We start from the raw sequence: 15,126 nt of genomic DNA, 5'->3' as shown, positions 1-15,126 counted from the left end.
ACGTGACTAAGTAACTGTAAAAAGTCGGCCAGAAATTTTTAAATACGAAAAATTAAACCTTCCAGGAAGATGGTAGTGAAGTTAAATGGCACTAGAATGCTAGATCTAGCTGGATCTTAATCTAGGCTGGATGTAGTCAATTCTAGTCTACTATTTATAATTGTATAAAGATCAATTTTGAAAATGAAAGCGACAGCTTATATCTCTCCAATTTTTATTTAGATCCAGTGTGTACAAAAGTACAATCTAGGCTAGGCACCATGAACTCAACTACTATTGAGCTGCTCTCTAATGATCAGGTTAGCACCCAATCAATCACCTAGATCTAGCTGCACTCACACTGAAAGTGGGATGTATGTGGTTATTGCCTTGGTTGATCACTTTAGTCTTTCCCCTAGAAAGTTTCTTGATTCTTTTTAAAAATCTTAGTGACTTTTTTGTGCTTTTTTCTAATCTTAATCTATAATATTTTATTTTAACAGGCTACCAATTCAATTACCATCCTTTATTGCAAAAAAAGGATTATTTAAAGTAAAGATACTAATAAAAAATACGAGTAATACTAGTCTATTACTATTACTATACTGAAGTAGACTGAAGACTCATACTGTCATACTGTAACCAACTACTATTAAGTAATTTAAGTAGCTAGTATTACTAAGATTTTAAGGGAAAATAACACAGCCGTTCATTTTCGAGAGATTCGAGATACTCAGACCAGAATCCTCTTTCTAATTCAGGTTTATCTACCACACTGCAGAGTTTCTTATCTTGAACATGCCAATATTTCCAATATTTATTTTTCTTCGCCAATTTTGCAGCTTTGATAAAAATGCCAAGAGATTATCATGAAAAGAGATATTCTTTCATTTTCCCAGAAGCTTCAGGTTAAGCTTATGTTGATGTTTGAATATATCTGCAGGGTATGATACTCCAACCCCTCTTTGTTGTTAAAGTATATCAAAAGGTCTTGTTTCCCTTGCACTTCCAAGAACAACTTGATTTCATATTTCAATTAAAAAACATGATTTACAATATTTCCTTCTGACAGCCAGCGTACTGTAGTGTAAAAAAGCAGAACCTCGTGATATTTATTTATGTGTTTGCACAGTTCTCTAAACAGACGGGTGTTTAGGGCTCCAGATTTAATATAAATTACGACTTTTATTTGCAATGGAGTCGGAAGAGTCTTGCTGGCAAGGGCATACCAGTGAACCATGCAGTGGATTCCCCTTGGTTAGGGAGCTAAATCTTTTACTTCTTTTCTGAAAGCCTGATTTTGACCCAAACATGACACACCATCCATATAAACCCCACAGCCGTTTTCCCAATTTAATCATCCAGTTTCAAAAAACGTATTTATTTTCTCCATGATATCTTTACAAAATATCAACTCCTCTTTGCTTTCATCTCAATGAATATATTTCACAAAGATAAGCTACTGCCAACACAAACTCACGTCTGTTGATTCATCAACTTGAACATCAAACAATGGTGGAAGTTTGATTTTATTCAAAATTTGTTCTTTAACATCTACTGACATGTCTGCTATATGCCGCTGAATAGTATTGTTAGAAAGAGATATTTGTTGCATCTTTACTGCACTGGAATCCCCAAGAATTAATTTCACCATCCTCAACATGCTGGGTTTGATGAGATTTTCTCCTATTTTGTGAGTTTTTTGCTGGGCAATTTCTAATGCGACTTCATATGATGCTTGCACTAATGCTGTGTTTTCTTGGTGAAAAATCACTGTTCGATAAAGTCTCTGACATTTGCAACTAGCTTCATGCTGACGAGAGAACACCGTAACTTTTTTAGTGTGTTCCGTCTCAAAATGATGTTTTTGTTTTAAAGATTTCATAGACTTATGACAGAGAAAAATTTTGCAATGTACGCATTGTTTCCCTGGGGGTCGCGACCCACAGTTTGGGAACCCATGTTCTAGATCTTTTACAAAGTGTTTTTGATTTTACTAAAGTTTACTAAACTGATTTCAATGATTGCTTTTGAGCTAAAATTGACATTTTTTATTCCTGAAAAATTTCCTTGATTTCTTGTTAGCAAAGTTGTTAGGGAAAAAGAAAATAGAAAATGATATTTGTGATAATGATTAATTTTCTGCTATGTCTTGTACTGATTTATAGGGCTGGTAAGTAGGTCACCAACCAGTTCTATGGGCATGGGCAGGTTTTATTGAGCCTTAGAACTGGTTGGTGACCTACTTACCAGCCCTATAGTTATCAGTGTTTGGCTAATAATCATGTTGTGACAGAAAAATTGATATTCAGATAATCCAACGAATTAAGTAAATCATAAAACCAATTGGTAACAATAACCAGTTATTTATGTCATTTTAAATGGACTCATATATAGTTTTAAATTTTTTACTACCTTGCAGATGAGGGCAATATCTGTCATTAGTCTGGTAACTTCATGTCTCAGGTTAGTCTGACTTGTTTATTAGAGCGTATGTTGCAAAAATTGCATTTTTGGCCTATTATTACTTTTGTCATAAGGCTCACATCCCGGATATGTAGTCTTAACACAAGCTTTCCGTCAATTGTGACTGGAGTATTGTTTTAGTTAACTTTTAATTACTTGCTTAATATTTGTTAGTTTAACTGTAGTCCAATCAGGTTAATTTACTTTTACTATATCAAATAAAGAATGATTTATAAAAAGCCTTCTTTTTTACAGTTTCATTGGTTCAGGCTCAGTGTTTTTCTGCGCAATTTACCATGGGAGAGTGTGTTACCCTGAGGTATGAGCGATACAGTGTGGTTTAATAATTTAATTTCATTAATTTTGTGTCATGTTTGATTTTCTTACTTAATTTATGTAATGGCTTATACAAATGTCATAACAATTTTAATCACATTTGGTAAATTTTTTATAGAGACAAATGTCTGTTGTATTAAAGTGCAGCTCATTTAATTTTTTTATTTTTCATAGTTATTTGGCAAAATGTTTAACAAAAGTGATTTTAATATAAATAAGTTGTAATCTTTGCTAGTTACAATCCAATATTTTGAATGCAAAATCTTTTTTAAAAATTTCTCATATTTTATCATAGATTGAATTAAAATATCATCTTTCATTAAAAAATTAATTTTTTCACTTTTTCCTCAGATCTTCCCTACATTTCATCTATCACTGGCGGACATGCTATCATCTTTCTTCCTTTTAATTGGATCTTCAGTATTTTTAAAAAATATGGTCATACATGACATAAACTTTCCAGGAAGCCCTGGACCTTGTGGTTATATCATGACAATAGTGACGGTATTTAATTTATCAATTCTCATTAACTTGAAATAATATAAAATAGTAATTAAATACTATAATAATTTTTACAAAATAAAAATGGAGAGAATTATTCAGTTTTGATATTATGTCAAAAAATAATTATGTTTAATATTATTTACGACCAGTTTTGTTAAGTTTTTTAATGAAAAAAAACATACTATCTAAGTTAGATAGAAATATAAATTTGCTTAATAGTATTATAGAGATAAAAAAGTTATTTTTTTGTTTTTACATACATTTTTGTTTCTTCTAGTGTTCATACACAATAGCATTTTTCCTCACCATAACTTATGCGTTGGAAGCATTGTTCAGATTTCGAAGACGACTTACAGATGGAATGAACTTGGATCTGATGGCTGTATGTATTACTTTTAATCTAAATTAAATTCAAAATCAAATATTTTAGAATTCTTGTTTACTTTTGAGGATAAGGCATTTCTATCATTTTAGCACTCAAAGCTGGATCTTTTATTTTACCGATTAGCCTTATGTACTTGTGAATGAGTTTATTTTTTCATTTTAATTAGCTTTGTAATAAAATAAAATTAGAGTTCACTTGAGATGTAGGGCAATCAAAGATGACTTTGTTTGTAAAATGACAATTGATACTTAATGATAGTTGACTGTTTATGTAGTGATAGTTGACTGTTTATTTAATAATAGTTGACTGCATATTTAATGATAATTGAGTGTTTATATAATGATAGTTGACTTTTTATTTAATAATAGTTGACTGCATATTTAATGATAATTGATTATTTATATAATGATAGTTGACTGTATATGTAATGATAGTTGACTATTTATGTAATAATAGTTCACTGTTTATACAATGCTAGTTGACTGTTTATGTAATGATAGTTGACAGTTTATGTAATCTTCTTCTTCTTCTTCGTTCTTAATTATTAGTGTTGAAGGGGATCGAGATTTATCTGCCAGTGGATTTGAACTCGAGACTTTGTTCGAATTTATCAAACATGAGCTTTTTGCCGACTCGACCACGCCTCCAAACACAATTAAGCGTCACGTGTCAACTGGTTATGCGCCATTGAGGCCATTGACTCTGATTTCAGCCTGCTTTTCTTTTTTGGATTTGCTTCCATAGCCTTTGTCCAACCAAGAACAAACTACAAGGCAGCAGTTGTTTAATTTTGGAGTTGTCTCTCCTAGAAGAGTGGCTGTCCCCAGCTAACGAGCCTCATCTGCCCGAGGGTTCGAACTCGAGACTTTTCGGTTTAGCAACCATGAGCTTTACCGACTCGACCACGGCCCCCTGTTTATGTAATGATAGTTGACTGTTTATGTAATGATAGTTGACTGTTCATGTAATGATAGTTGACTGAATATGTAATAATAATTGACTGTTTATATAATGATAGTTAACTGACTATGTAATAATAATTGACTGTTTATATAATGATAGTTGACTGTTTATATAATGATAGTTGACTGTTTATGTAATGATAGTTGACTGTTTATGTAATGATAGTTGACTGTTTATATAATGATAGTTGACTGAATATGTAATAATAATTGACTGTTTATATAATGATAGTTGACTGTTTATATAATGATAGTTGACTGTTTATGTAATGATAGTTGACTGTTTATGTAATGATAATTGACTGTTCATGTAATGATAGTTGACTGTTTATATAATTATAATTGACTGTTTATGTAATGATAGTTGACTGTTCATGTAATGATAGTTGACTGTTTATATAATGATAGTTAACTGTTTATGTAATGATAGTTGACTGTTTATGTAACAGTTGTTGTTTTGTTCACCAGGTTCAAGCAGTCAGCAACAAGTGGATGTATTTAGCGTACTCCTTGGCTTGGTATGAGGAGATATTTTCTACTGTAAACAAATAAACTAGTTAAAACCAGGCATTTTGAGCTGCTAAAAAAATGGCAGAAATTATCCTAGACATTTAGATTGACTCTTGGTTGCATAGAATTGATTTAAAAATTAATACTTACCCAGGGATATATACTTTTAAAATCAATTCTAGAAAAGGTTCTAAATTTTATTTAAAATAGTTTTAAATCACAGTTTTTGTTCTTGACTTCTCATCCAATTTTTATTATGTCTCCTAAAAAATACAAAGCTGCTTCTTATTTTACACAATTATCAAGCTTTAAAATTAGAAATTACTATTGTGCTAGCTGATTTGTTTTGCCACAATTGATAAATCCTGCATGAAGTTTCTAACAGAGTAATGTGTTTACAGGTTGGTGCCAGTGGTGTTAGCTGTAGTTTTGATGCTGGTGACTGGTAACTTGCGGGATAAAGATGACTCTGCAGCCCTGGAACCCATCCCGACCCCAATCATTACTGACCAGTGCTCATCGTAAGCATGGTTTTTTTTTTTAAATTACTAAGCAGAAATAATTTGTAATCAACTCCCCCCCCCCCCACCCATCATCCCCCCCCTTTACCCTCATAGTTACAATGCAAAAAGAAAAGTTGCTCTTTTCAGACCATAAGTTTAGATGAAGTGGAGCTCCATTTTGCCTCTGCATATTAAGTCCTATTATCCTCCCCCTTTATTACACCTAGCCTTAGCTAAAAGACCAACTTAGAGTTCTTGTGCAGTTGTATTTTCAACTCTATCAACCTAACCTTCTTTCAGCCTATTTGGCCCTGTTATTTAGTACTTGTGTAGTGTTCTGCTATAAACTTATTTTTTATCGAGTCTTTATATGCATAACATTTTCTAACCATTTCACTGTTAAAATACTAAAAGATTAGGATTTTTTTCTATCTTTTGTTTCAGATGTTTTGCTGTTTTCTGGTTTAATGAGGATGACTGCTGGGTAAGTCTGTTTGATTTTTTACACCCCCCCCCCCCACCTCCCATTTTAACTACTTTTTACAATTTGTTTTCTGAAGTTTTTAAGTGACACCATGTGCTGATTTTAAAAAGTGTATGAAATTCAATCAATATTTATTCCAATAGCTTAGTTATTATTTTTTACTGTCCTGAGGTAATTGATGTGTCATATTTCTGATTATATGTATTTAAAAAATAAACAACTGATGAATTTTTTTTTAAATGTTTGAAGCTAAAATAAATTAGCATAAATTATGATTGTGTAATGTACAGGTGCAGGTAGACGAAGGCCAGATGTGGCATACTGCAATCAAGTTAATGTTTCTAATTCCCTTAATGCTGGTACTTATTTTAAACATGGTATGTTTTTTTTTTATATATAGTATAGTACTTAAATGAAGTGAGTTGTTAAGATAATTACTGAAGTGTCTTCACCTCTGCTCAGAATGTCTTGTTTACTTGCTAGATGTTCTGGTCTTTTACTGAAAGCTAAAAAAGTATTCATAAATGTGTGTTGTGTATACTATAACACAACAAAGTTCAGTGAAAATTATAGATTCTTTATTGTTTGTTTAGTATTAGTTATAACATCTTTTTTGTCTCCTCTTTATGTTAATTAAACTATTTATAAGTGTATTGACCTTATAATTTAATTAATTTTTAATAATTTTATCAATTGTAATTAAATAGTGGACCTAATTCCTCTACTTCCAGGGGCAGCCACTCTATTTTTTAAGACCCATTAAACTTCGTTTTTTAGTTTTTTTATCAATCTTGCTACTTTAATATTCTCAGATATTGTATGTGTTAATAACAAAAGTGTTCAAGCAAGTTGCCATGAGGAGAGGTACTGAATGCACTATATATCCTTTTGTTGTTTTTTATCTTTATCTTGATTTTTCTAAACATTAGCCATTGATTATAGGGCTGGTAAGTAGGTCACCAAGCAGTTCTACGGCTCAATAAAACCTGCATGAGCTGTAAAACTGTTTATTGACCTACTTACCAGCTACCCTGTAAACTAAGGATTTTTTCACACATTTTTATACTTTACTTCCCCCCCCCCCCCCCCAACACCTCCCAAAAGAGATGCATGAAAGAAACTATGCCATAAACTAAACACAGCAGGCTGTTCCCAATACTCATTCTTATATAAACTTATTAGTCTTACTAAAAAGATTATTTTCAAATATAAAGTTCTATATTTGCAGGACTGCTTAGCTATCACCAAAGACAGGAGGAAAGTCTTTTGAAGAAAAAAGCCATGTTATATCAGGGTGTCTTCTTTTTTTGCTGGTTGCCAAGTAAGGGAACTAATTTGTTGAATCTTTCGTTTTAAATATATTCTCTTTCTTTGTTTAATCATGTACCATTTGTGTAACAATTATTTTACATTTTCCTGTTTATTCATTTACCATTAGTGTATCAATTAATAGAAATTTTCCTGTTGATTTATGTATTATTTGCATAGAAATTATTTCATGTTTTCCTGTGGATTTATGTACTATTTGTGTATCAATTATTTCACATTTTCCCCAGCTATTGTGTTGGGAGTCTTGTCTTTCACTAGTGACTACCTAATGGGCAAATTCTATTGGCTACTTGTTGTGCAGGTAACTCTTGTTCATTAATTAATGAAAAATTATTGAATTATCAAGAAATTAATTTTTTTACAATCATATACCATACTGTTATCACCTTAAGACACTTTTATTACCTACAAGGTGTGTCTTATAGAGCAAATGTTCTACTTCACACACATGGTGTAATACACTGACATCATTACACCCCTCCCCCTCTCACATTTTATGCCAGCTTCCCCTTTCCCGGTAAAAGGGAGTGCTGTAGTAGTAGATGATCCATTCCACCAAAAGTATGTTAGTAAGTCATTACTGTGTTATGTTATTCAATATTTTAGCCCATAGTTGATCAAGAAATTATTTTTCCTAATTTTACCCCTAAATACCTTAGTTGCATCTATTGACTGGTGCATTTTATACAGTAAAGAATTTTATCCCTTGACATGTTTTCTTTTCTTCCTCCTTTGAATCATTTTTTTAACTGTAACTGAATGTTATTTACATTATTTAATAGGCCGTGGCAGGCCCACTACAAGGTATATTTAACAGCATTATTTATGGATGGAAGCGTGACAGCTTTAGGAGAGCCTTGTCAGAGAGGACTTCGCTGCTCAGTACCAATAGAACCACTGCTATGTCAGTAACTTTGTAATATCCTGCTTTGTAGCTCATTTACTCCAAGCTATCATATGCTTCTTTATTATCATCATTGGTTTCTGCTATTTTTGTTTTCCAAAATGAGGGAAGAACCAGAGTGTTGGAATTATATTTATAAAAATTCATGAAATGTTTTAATAGTATGGGTTTGTCCACAAATTATGTCACACATGTTAATGAGGGGGGGGGGGGGGGGGTTGGACTTGTGTGATGATGTGTGCATGAGCTGGGTGTGAACCAAGGTCTATGGGACAATACGTTGTGTTGTGAGACATTGTTTATGGATGACCCCTTTAAGATTGAATAATTTAGCTAATTTCAAACAGAAGCCTTGTATCATAAAACTGGCAGTTTTATTTTTCATTTCTTTTGTTAAATGAAAAAGAGAAATGCCACGTTTATTAAATACTCAGTGAATTACATTATTTAGAAAACTATTTTTCACTAAAAAAAATTTCTTTTTTATAATACAAAGTACAGAAAAAAATATTAAAATTTCTTTTTTAATTAAGATTTTTAAAAAATCTTATTTAGTCATTGAATGTACACCTATTTTATGTTAAGTATCTTTCAATTAATTCTAACTTGCTATTTGAAGACAAACTTTTATATCTCCTTATAAGCAAAGATCATGACTTTGAACTGAATTTAAAGAACTTCTTTTAAATTTAAGTACTATGTATTATTTCATTTCATAGAATAAATAACTAATTTACTTTTTGAAAATAAAAATGTATCATATATACAACTATTTACTACTATTTTAATTAATATACAAAATTAGCACACTGCATAACAATTATATTTATTGTAGGGCAAAATAAGTCATCAAATTGACTTTGTTAAATGTAAGTATTTGGGATTTTACTTTTTGAAAATAATGTGTAATGTTCCTTTTTGTGAGCATATGTCTTGTTTTGCCCCCAAAAAGCTTTTCCACACAGTGCTTGTTTATGTAGTTTTAGCTTAAGTATAGCTGAGATTTTAGCTGCTGCATATTTTGATAGTATTACCACTTCAGCTTTGTGGAAATAAGGGGAAGGCGAGTTTTTAAAATAACACTTCTACAGTCCCAGTATTTTTCAACTTTTAAAGCTTCTTTCTGTTTTATACTTATCAGTTTGTAAAAGTGTACAGCTTTTGACACTCATATATGTAGTATGTTTTATATTATGTATTTATAATCAATATTAGCTTGCTTTTTAAATTTACCGTACAAAACTATTTCAGAGCACACACCACCTGAAGTTTGCTACACCTTTTTCTTAAGTATTGTTTCCTCTGCAACTGCATCTTAGTTTTTATTTTTATTTTTGCAAATAAAGTTAATTTTACTCAATTATGCAGTAAAATATATTTAAAAAGTACTTATTAAACTATTTACAAAATTATAGAATAAATATGTTGAATGAGATCTTTTTGCCAGTATTGCAGTTTTGTACTTAAAAAAATGCTTTGTAAAAGGATTATATTTGAAATCAAACATTTTAAACTCATTTTGAAATACAAAGTACAAAAATAATTTTTAAAAAGTACTTGTATATTTTCAAAGAAAAAAAATAAAGTATTAAGGTATCTCTCTAAATTTAGCATTGAGGAATACCATAACAGTAAGTGCTTTCAATTTCTACTGACTATCTTGAAATTGTCTAAATAATAAAAATGTCTAATAAATTTCTATTAAATGGCATTATAAAACCATGTAGATCTACTTTGACAAAATATGAATGAGTAGCATCAGTTCTAGAGATGTGTGCTATTGTTTGTTTGTTACTTATGACATTTTCTTCTGGGTTTTCACCATTCAGGGAGACTTTATATATTTACTTTTTGTTTTATAAGTATATTAAGAACACAAAATGTAATGCGGCTTCTCTTCCTGGCTTTCTAATGTTAGGCTAGTGCAATTTTATAATGTACTTAAATTAAATGTTATGTTTATGGTTAGTCATACTTTTTAATATTTTGTTCTATATATTTAAATCATTTTGTATATTGCTTAAAATATACAGGTTATCATAGGAAATGTATTAGTATTAGCTTGCAATATACTGTAATTTATTAGAAATGCATGTTTTGATTTGCAAGTTTTAAAAGCGATTTATGTAATGTAAGTTTTAACAATTTGATATCATTTACTGTCATTTTTAATCTTCTTCACATGCTGATTTTATGCACATTTTCAATATGCATAGGAAATGTTAAGAAAAAAAAAGCATTAGTTCTAAGTTCCATGTTAAGAAAAATGTATTGCAATAATAATTTGTTCTTATCACTTTCTTTATCAGGAGTTAATTGTCTGCCGCCCTCAATATGGCAATGTGGAGCTTACTGGCATATCCAAACGTTTTGTTAATACTCTCTCATGCAGTCAAATTTTTGTGATAAGAATTCTAGTTCTCAGACTATTGAATTATTGTTCCTTTACTTGTTTAAACTTTTTATCTCACGCTTAGATCTGATGGCTCATTTCCTACTGGTGATCCCTATTCCTACTTTTTAGTTATTTATTGATAAGAAAATCCATATTTTAATTCACCTTTGGTGTGTGCCATAAGAAAATTGTCTTTTGAATAAGCAATTACAACCCTAGTCATGGAAACTGTTGAATGCTGGTTGCTTACACTGTTCACAATGTATGTCTATAGCAAGGTTGTGAATGGACACATTTTTCGAACAAATTTTTCAAACGCCCCGGTAATCATTTTGTACTCACTATTATTAATAAGTTATTAATAAATGGTTTTACTTTTGTAACATTTCCCTCATATGTTTTCTAGTTATTCAAAACTGGTTATAAATTTTCTATACTGTTACAGAATTGTATTTCCAGATACTGTTACAGAATTGTTTTTCCAACGTTGTTTCATGAATCTGCTTTTTACCTAATATACAACCAGGCGGCATTAACAATATTTTTTTTAATTGATCAAGATGACATTAAGAAAAAGAAAATTGTCCAGAACTAAACTATAAGTCATGAAATTTATAACTGCAAAAAATTGTTACTTATATCATTTTTATGTAACATAAAGAATGATTTTAAATTGATATTAGTAATAAAACATATGGAAGTAAAGCTAAGATTTCATAACCTTTATATTTGGATAATGATTTGCTGAAATTTTTTGGCTTTATAGTCAGAAATGATAAATTATTTAATTAAATATGCTTTTGATATAATGGTGCATTTACATTTCTTCTTATAAATGTAGAACAGGTTTTTATCATTAAATATTTCATTTGTAATTCATTGTGTCAACGAAAACTTTTGGCTTATCAATTACTGCTTTCAATCTGATTATAAAAACTATTTATTCTACTTCGAAAACATGTCATAACAACAGAAAAAAATCTCATTTAGATAGACGCAATGCTTTAGTTTAATGCATTACATTGATTGGTATGAATTCATTAAATTAAATACTGGCGCTAGCAGTTTATAAACACACACAAAAATGATATTAACTGTTCAGGCATTTTTTTCCATTTTAACAAAAAGACAAAATATTAATTTAAGTTGGATAAAGTTCTTAGATTTGTTTTCTCTTACTTTTTCAGTCACTATTTTTTGTTTGATTTCATTTTTAAAATGTAATTGTTCAATTTAACAAGAAAACTGTTTTATTTTTAAATATCAAAGACCATGGTTAAATTTCATTTTTGTCCAATATGTCCATTCATTAAATGTTTTTATTGTCATTTTTACTGGAGTCATGAGGACAATATTTCAGTAACAGTTATTACTTTTAAATTTTTGTTGAATATTTCAAATTAACTTTCAAACAGGTTTTGATGAATAAAAATAAAGAGTGATGTTGAACAACATTGTTAGAGTTATTTGTTTTGTGTCAGGGGAATGTAATGACTAGTCCAGTCACCAGTTGTTTGATCATACCAGTAAAAAATACTTACATTCTGGTAAATTACCCTTACCTAATAGTTCTATGATGATGTTTTAATCAACTAATCCTAATACTAATCTCATGCAAACTTACAAACAATTAGCATACATATATAGATTAATTTATTAAATAATTTTCATAAGCACAACTTAAATTTAATGAAAGACATGGTTGATTATAATGTAATAGATAAACATAATACTCATACTTTAAATATCTCATTATAACAATTCATGATACATACAATTCTAATTGGAATTGTCATTTAACTTAACTGCAATAGGCTTACATTTATAAAATGGTAATAACTTTGTTTTTTAGGGTACTTAAAAAAGTAAAAAAAATACAAAAACATTGTCAACAGACAAATAACTTTTATGCATAAAAGGAATCAGTTATCAAATACCCAGGCTTCTTCCTCTTCTGAATTGTGTTCAAATAAAACCATATGATGGTGCGACTGAGCCCACAGCCAAACTATTTTAGCCATCTCTCTCCCTTCCTGTGTATCAAGAACAAATGCATGTTTTAGATTTAAGTTGCACAAGCGTGCGTCTAATTTTGGGAACTCTGATACAAGATCATAATAATACTCAACTGGTGCCCAGTGATCCACTGCACCATAATACAGACTCAATTTTTCACTGTGTTTGTTTATAAGCTCTTTTTGTAGTGAAGTCACTTTGTTCATCTCCAGTTTAGCCAGGTATGTTGTGTAGTTGACTGTCCAGGGGGTGATAGTCTCCAGAATAGCTTTCTCCATGCATGGCGGATAGTCAACATGTCTGTACCACCATTTATACAGATGGCGTTTAAATACATTTGGAAGGAAGGACAGAATAAACGCTGTGAAAACAACAAGCCAGCGTAAATATCTGAACACAGGAGTCATTCGAAGACCATTGGGGGATGTGGCCATGCGTTCTATTGTTGGGAAGAGCATAAAGCATCGAAGAACTTGGCTGCGGTTCAGTTGGTCTAGCATATTCAGAATCATGTAGCAGCCGATGGAGTGACCAATCAGAACAAGCAACACATCAGATGGAATGTTTTCCCTAATGAAATCAACTTTGTGCTTGATTTGGGCCTCTAGACCAAACATGTCTTCAGGTGTAGAGCCTGGTCAGAAGAAAAAACAATTATGTATATAAATACACATTTTGTATACATAAATAAATATAAATATATAAATTCATTTTTTAAAAATATGTATAATTTCTTTATATTTACATGTGTGTGTGTAGGTTAGATTAACTGAGACCAATACATTGTATTATATTTGGTGTCTAATTGTTTACATATGCAGAACAACTTACAAATATTTTGTATGGACAAGCTGTCTCCAGGAGTTTGTAGGTGACCAGCATGACCGATGGCCCAAACTGGTACCTGACCTTCACAGTGAGTATATAGTTCTTGCATGAAGTCTTCATAATAGTGTGGTACTCCCGGGTTACCTGAATTATGTCAAAATAATTAAATGCATGGTGAGTTAAAAGAGATAAATATTTAATTTAAAAATTTCAAAGATTACGTCATGATTGCTACAAATAAATACAAACAAAAGTATTGTCAACATTTTAAACTCATGAGATAACCATCAGAAATTAAAACCCTTGATATGAAGAACAAAATTTTTACTGGCCTACCTGGTATTATCAACATGAGTACACGCTGAGAGCCGCTCTGTTCTCTTAACTGCCCAACTTTTAGAACATGAGTTTTTACTTGTCCAACTTTAATCAGCTCTTCATGAACAGAATCATCATAATCTTTTCTTATAGCAGGCATCTTTGTCTGACTAACTCTTTTGGCAGAATAAAAATGAAGACAGCGATGAAGCACAGATTTGGTCTGTTTGTAGAATATATGTGACAGTTGAGCAGACAATAACTTGAATAACTGCATCTAAATTAAATAAAAATCATGAAAGACAACTGGATTACTGAACTGAAATCTGCAATGCAATATACATTGAACATAAAAAAGCAAAGTTAAGTATACGTCAAAACTGATAGTAGGGTGTTAAATATTCCGTTTAGTAAGACCTTACACCGCATTTACACTTGCAACATGTATGCTATAGACTATACAATAAAACTTAAAACTATACATGTCTAGAAAAAAAAATCGCAGCAGGTTAGTAGCTATATAAGTATATATAGTACATTATACATGTTTGCTAGGAAAATGTTTTCAAAACATTGATTTGCTGCAAGGTTTTTTCCTAAAATGAATAGTACACATGTTGCAAGTGTATACTCAGTGTTAGTGTTAGGTTAACTAAATTATCAAACATTTATTATACATTAGTAACATTAGGTCTTAGGTTAGAATATGCTTTTTTGAAGATTTTTACCTCCCCACCACTAAAATTACAATTACACCGAAGCCTACACTTTAACCTCCCTCAAAATTGCAGTTTTTTTAAAAATATTGATTTATTGGTAGGCCTAATAATACTACAGCCTAATAATAGAAATCAAAATCTAGATCTAGATCTAGTTACTGTAGTTAGTGGATCTAGATCTAGTAGTACTCAGTAGGCCCTGCAGTAGCCTACTGACTACCACTCACAACTCAACTGTTGACAATGTCAACTGGTCTGATGCTGACTCAACGTATCAAATTAATTATTAAATTAATAATAATTAATAGGGGCCTATATGGCAAGATTAAAAATTAAGAAGACTTTCTACTACTTTCTAAAGTCTAGAATCTTTTAATTATTTGTCTTACGAATTCTTACGCCAGTTAGATGATCTAGCTAGATCTAGATCTAGATCTTAGGATGGTAGACTCTCTAGTGCCTAATCTCCTATCTAGATCTCGAGATCT

General features: G+C 30.8%; 2 protein-coding genes across 9 annotated transcripts; one reads left to right on the top strand and one right to left on the bottom strand.

Annotated features, from left to right (window-relative positions):
* Positions 1 to 11: 11 nt before the first annotated feature.
* On the top strand, positions 12 to 12,211 carry LOC131953395 (uncharacterized). 4 transcript variants are annotated; one of them, XM_059316555.1, is made up of 15 exons: positions 12 to 299; positions 2,402 to 2,445; positions 2,701 to 2,764; positions 3,133 to 3,285; positions 3,563 to 3,667; positions 5,101 to 5,150; positions 5,544 to 5,663; positions 6,090 to 6,129; positions 6,420 to 6,506; positions 6,942 to 6,993; positions 7,358 to 7,450; positions 7,686 to 7,759; positions 8,241 to 8,362; positions 9,198 to 9,231; positions 10,672 to 12,211. In XM_059316555.1, exons 1-14 carry the CDS (start codon positions 261 to 263, stop codon positions 9,205 to 9,207), a joined length of 1,053 nt encoding a protein of 350 aa, XP_059172538.1. In that variant the 5' UTR covers positions 12 to 260; the 3' UTR covers positions 9,208 to 9,231; positions 10,672 to 12,211. The 4 variants fall into 4 exon arrangements, with proteins under 4 accessions (XP_059172538.1, XP_059172539.1, XP_059172537.1 ...); XM_059316556.1 differs by lacking the exon at positions 9,198 to 9,231; XM_059316554.1 differs by having other exon boundaries at positions 9,198 to 12,211.
* Positions 12,201 to 15,090, bottom strand: LOC131953393 (lipid droplet-associated hydrolase). 5 transcript variants are annotated; one of them, XM_059316548.1, is made up of 4 exons: positions 15,028 to 15,090; positions 13,938 to 14,196; positions 13,605 to 13,745; positions 12,201 to 13,407 (listed from the first exon to the last, which is right to left on the bottom strand). In XM_059316548.1, the coding sequence occupies exons 2-4, from the start codon at positions 14,194 to 14,196 to the stop codon at positions 12,680 to 12,682; spliced, it is 1,128 nt and encodes a 375-aa protein (XP_059172531.1). In that variant the 5' UTR covers positions 15,028 to 15,090; the 3' UTR covers positions 12,201 to 12,679. The 5 variants fall into 5 exon arrangements, with proteins under 5 accessions (XP_059172531.1, XP_059172530.1, XP_059172534.1 ...); XM_059316547.1 differs by having other exon boundaries at positions 15,038 to 15,086; XM_059316551.1 differs by having other exon boundaries at positions 13,938 to 14,095; positions 15,038 to 15,055.
* Positions 15,091 to 15,126: the final 36 nt, after the last annotated feature.

Source organism: Physella acuta, unplaced genomic scaffold (genome assembly GCF_028476545.2).
Source record: "Physella acuta isolate Inbredline_101_S28 unplaced genomic scaffold, ASM2847654v3 ptg000919l, whole genome shotgun sequence".
NCBI lineage: Eukaryota > Metazoa > Mollusca > Gastropoda > Physidae > Physella > Physella acuta.
This window is presented reverse-complemented; position numbering and strand designations above follow the sequence as displayed.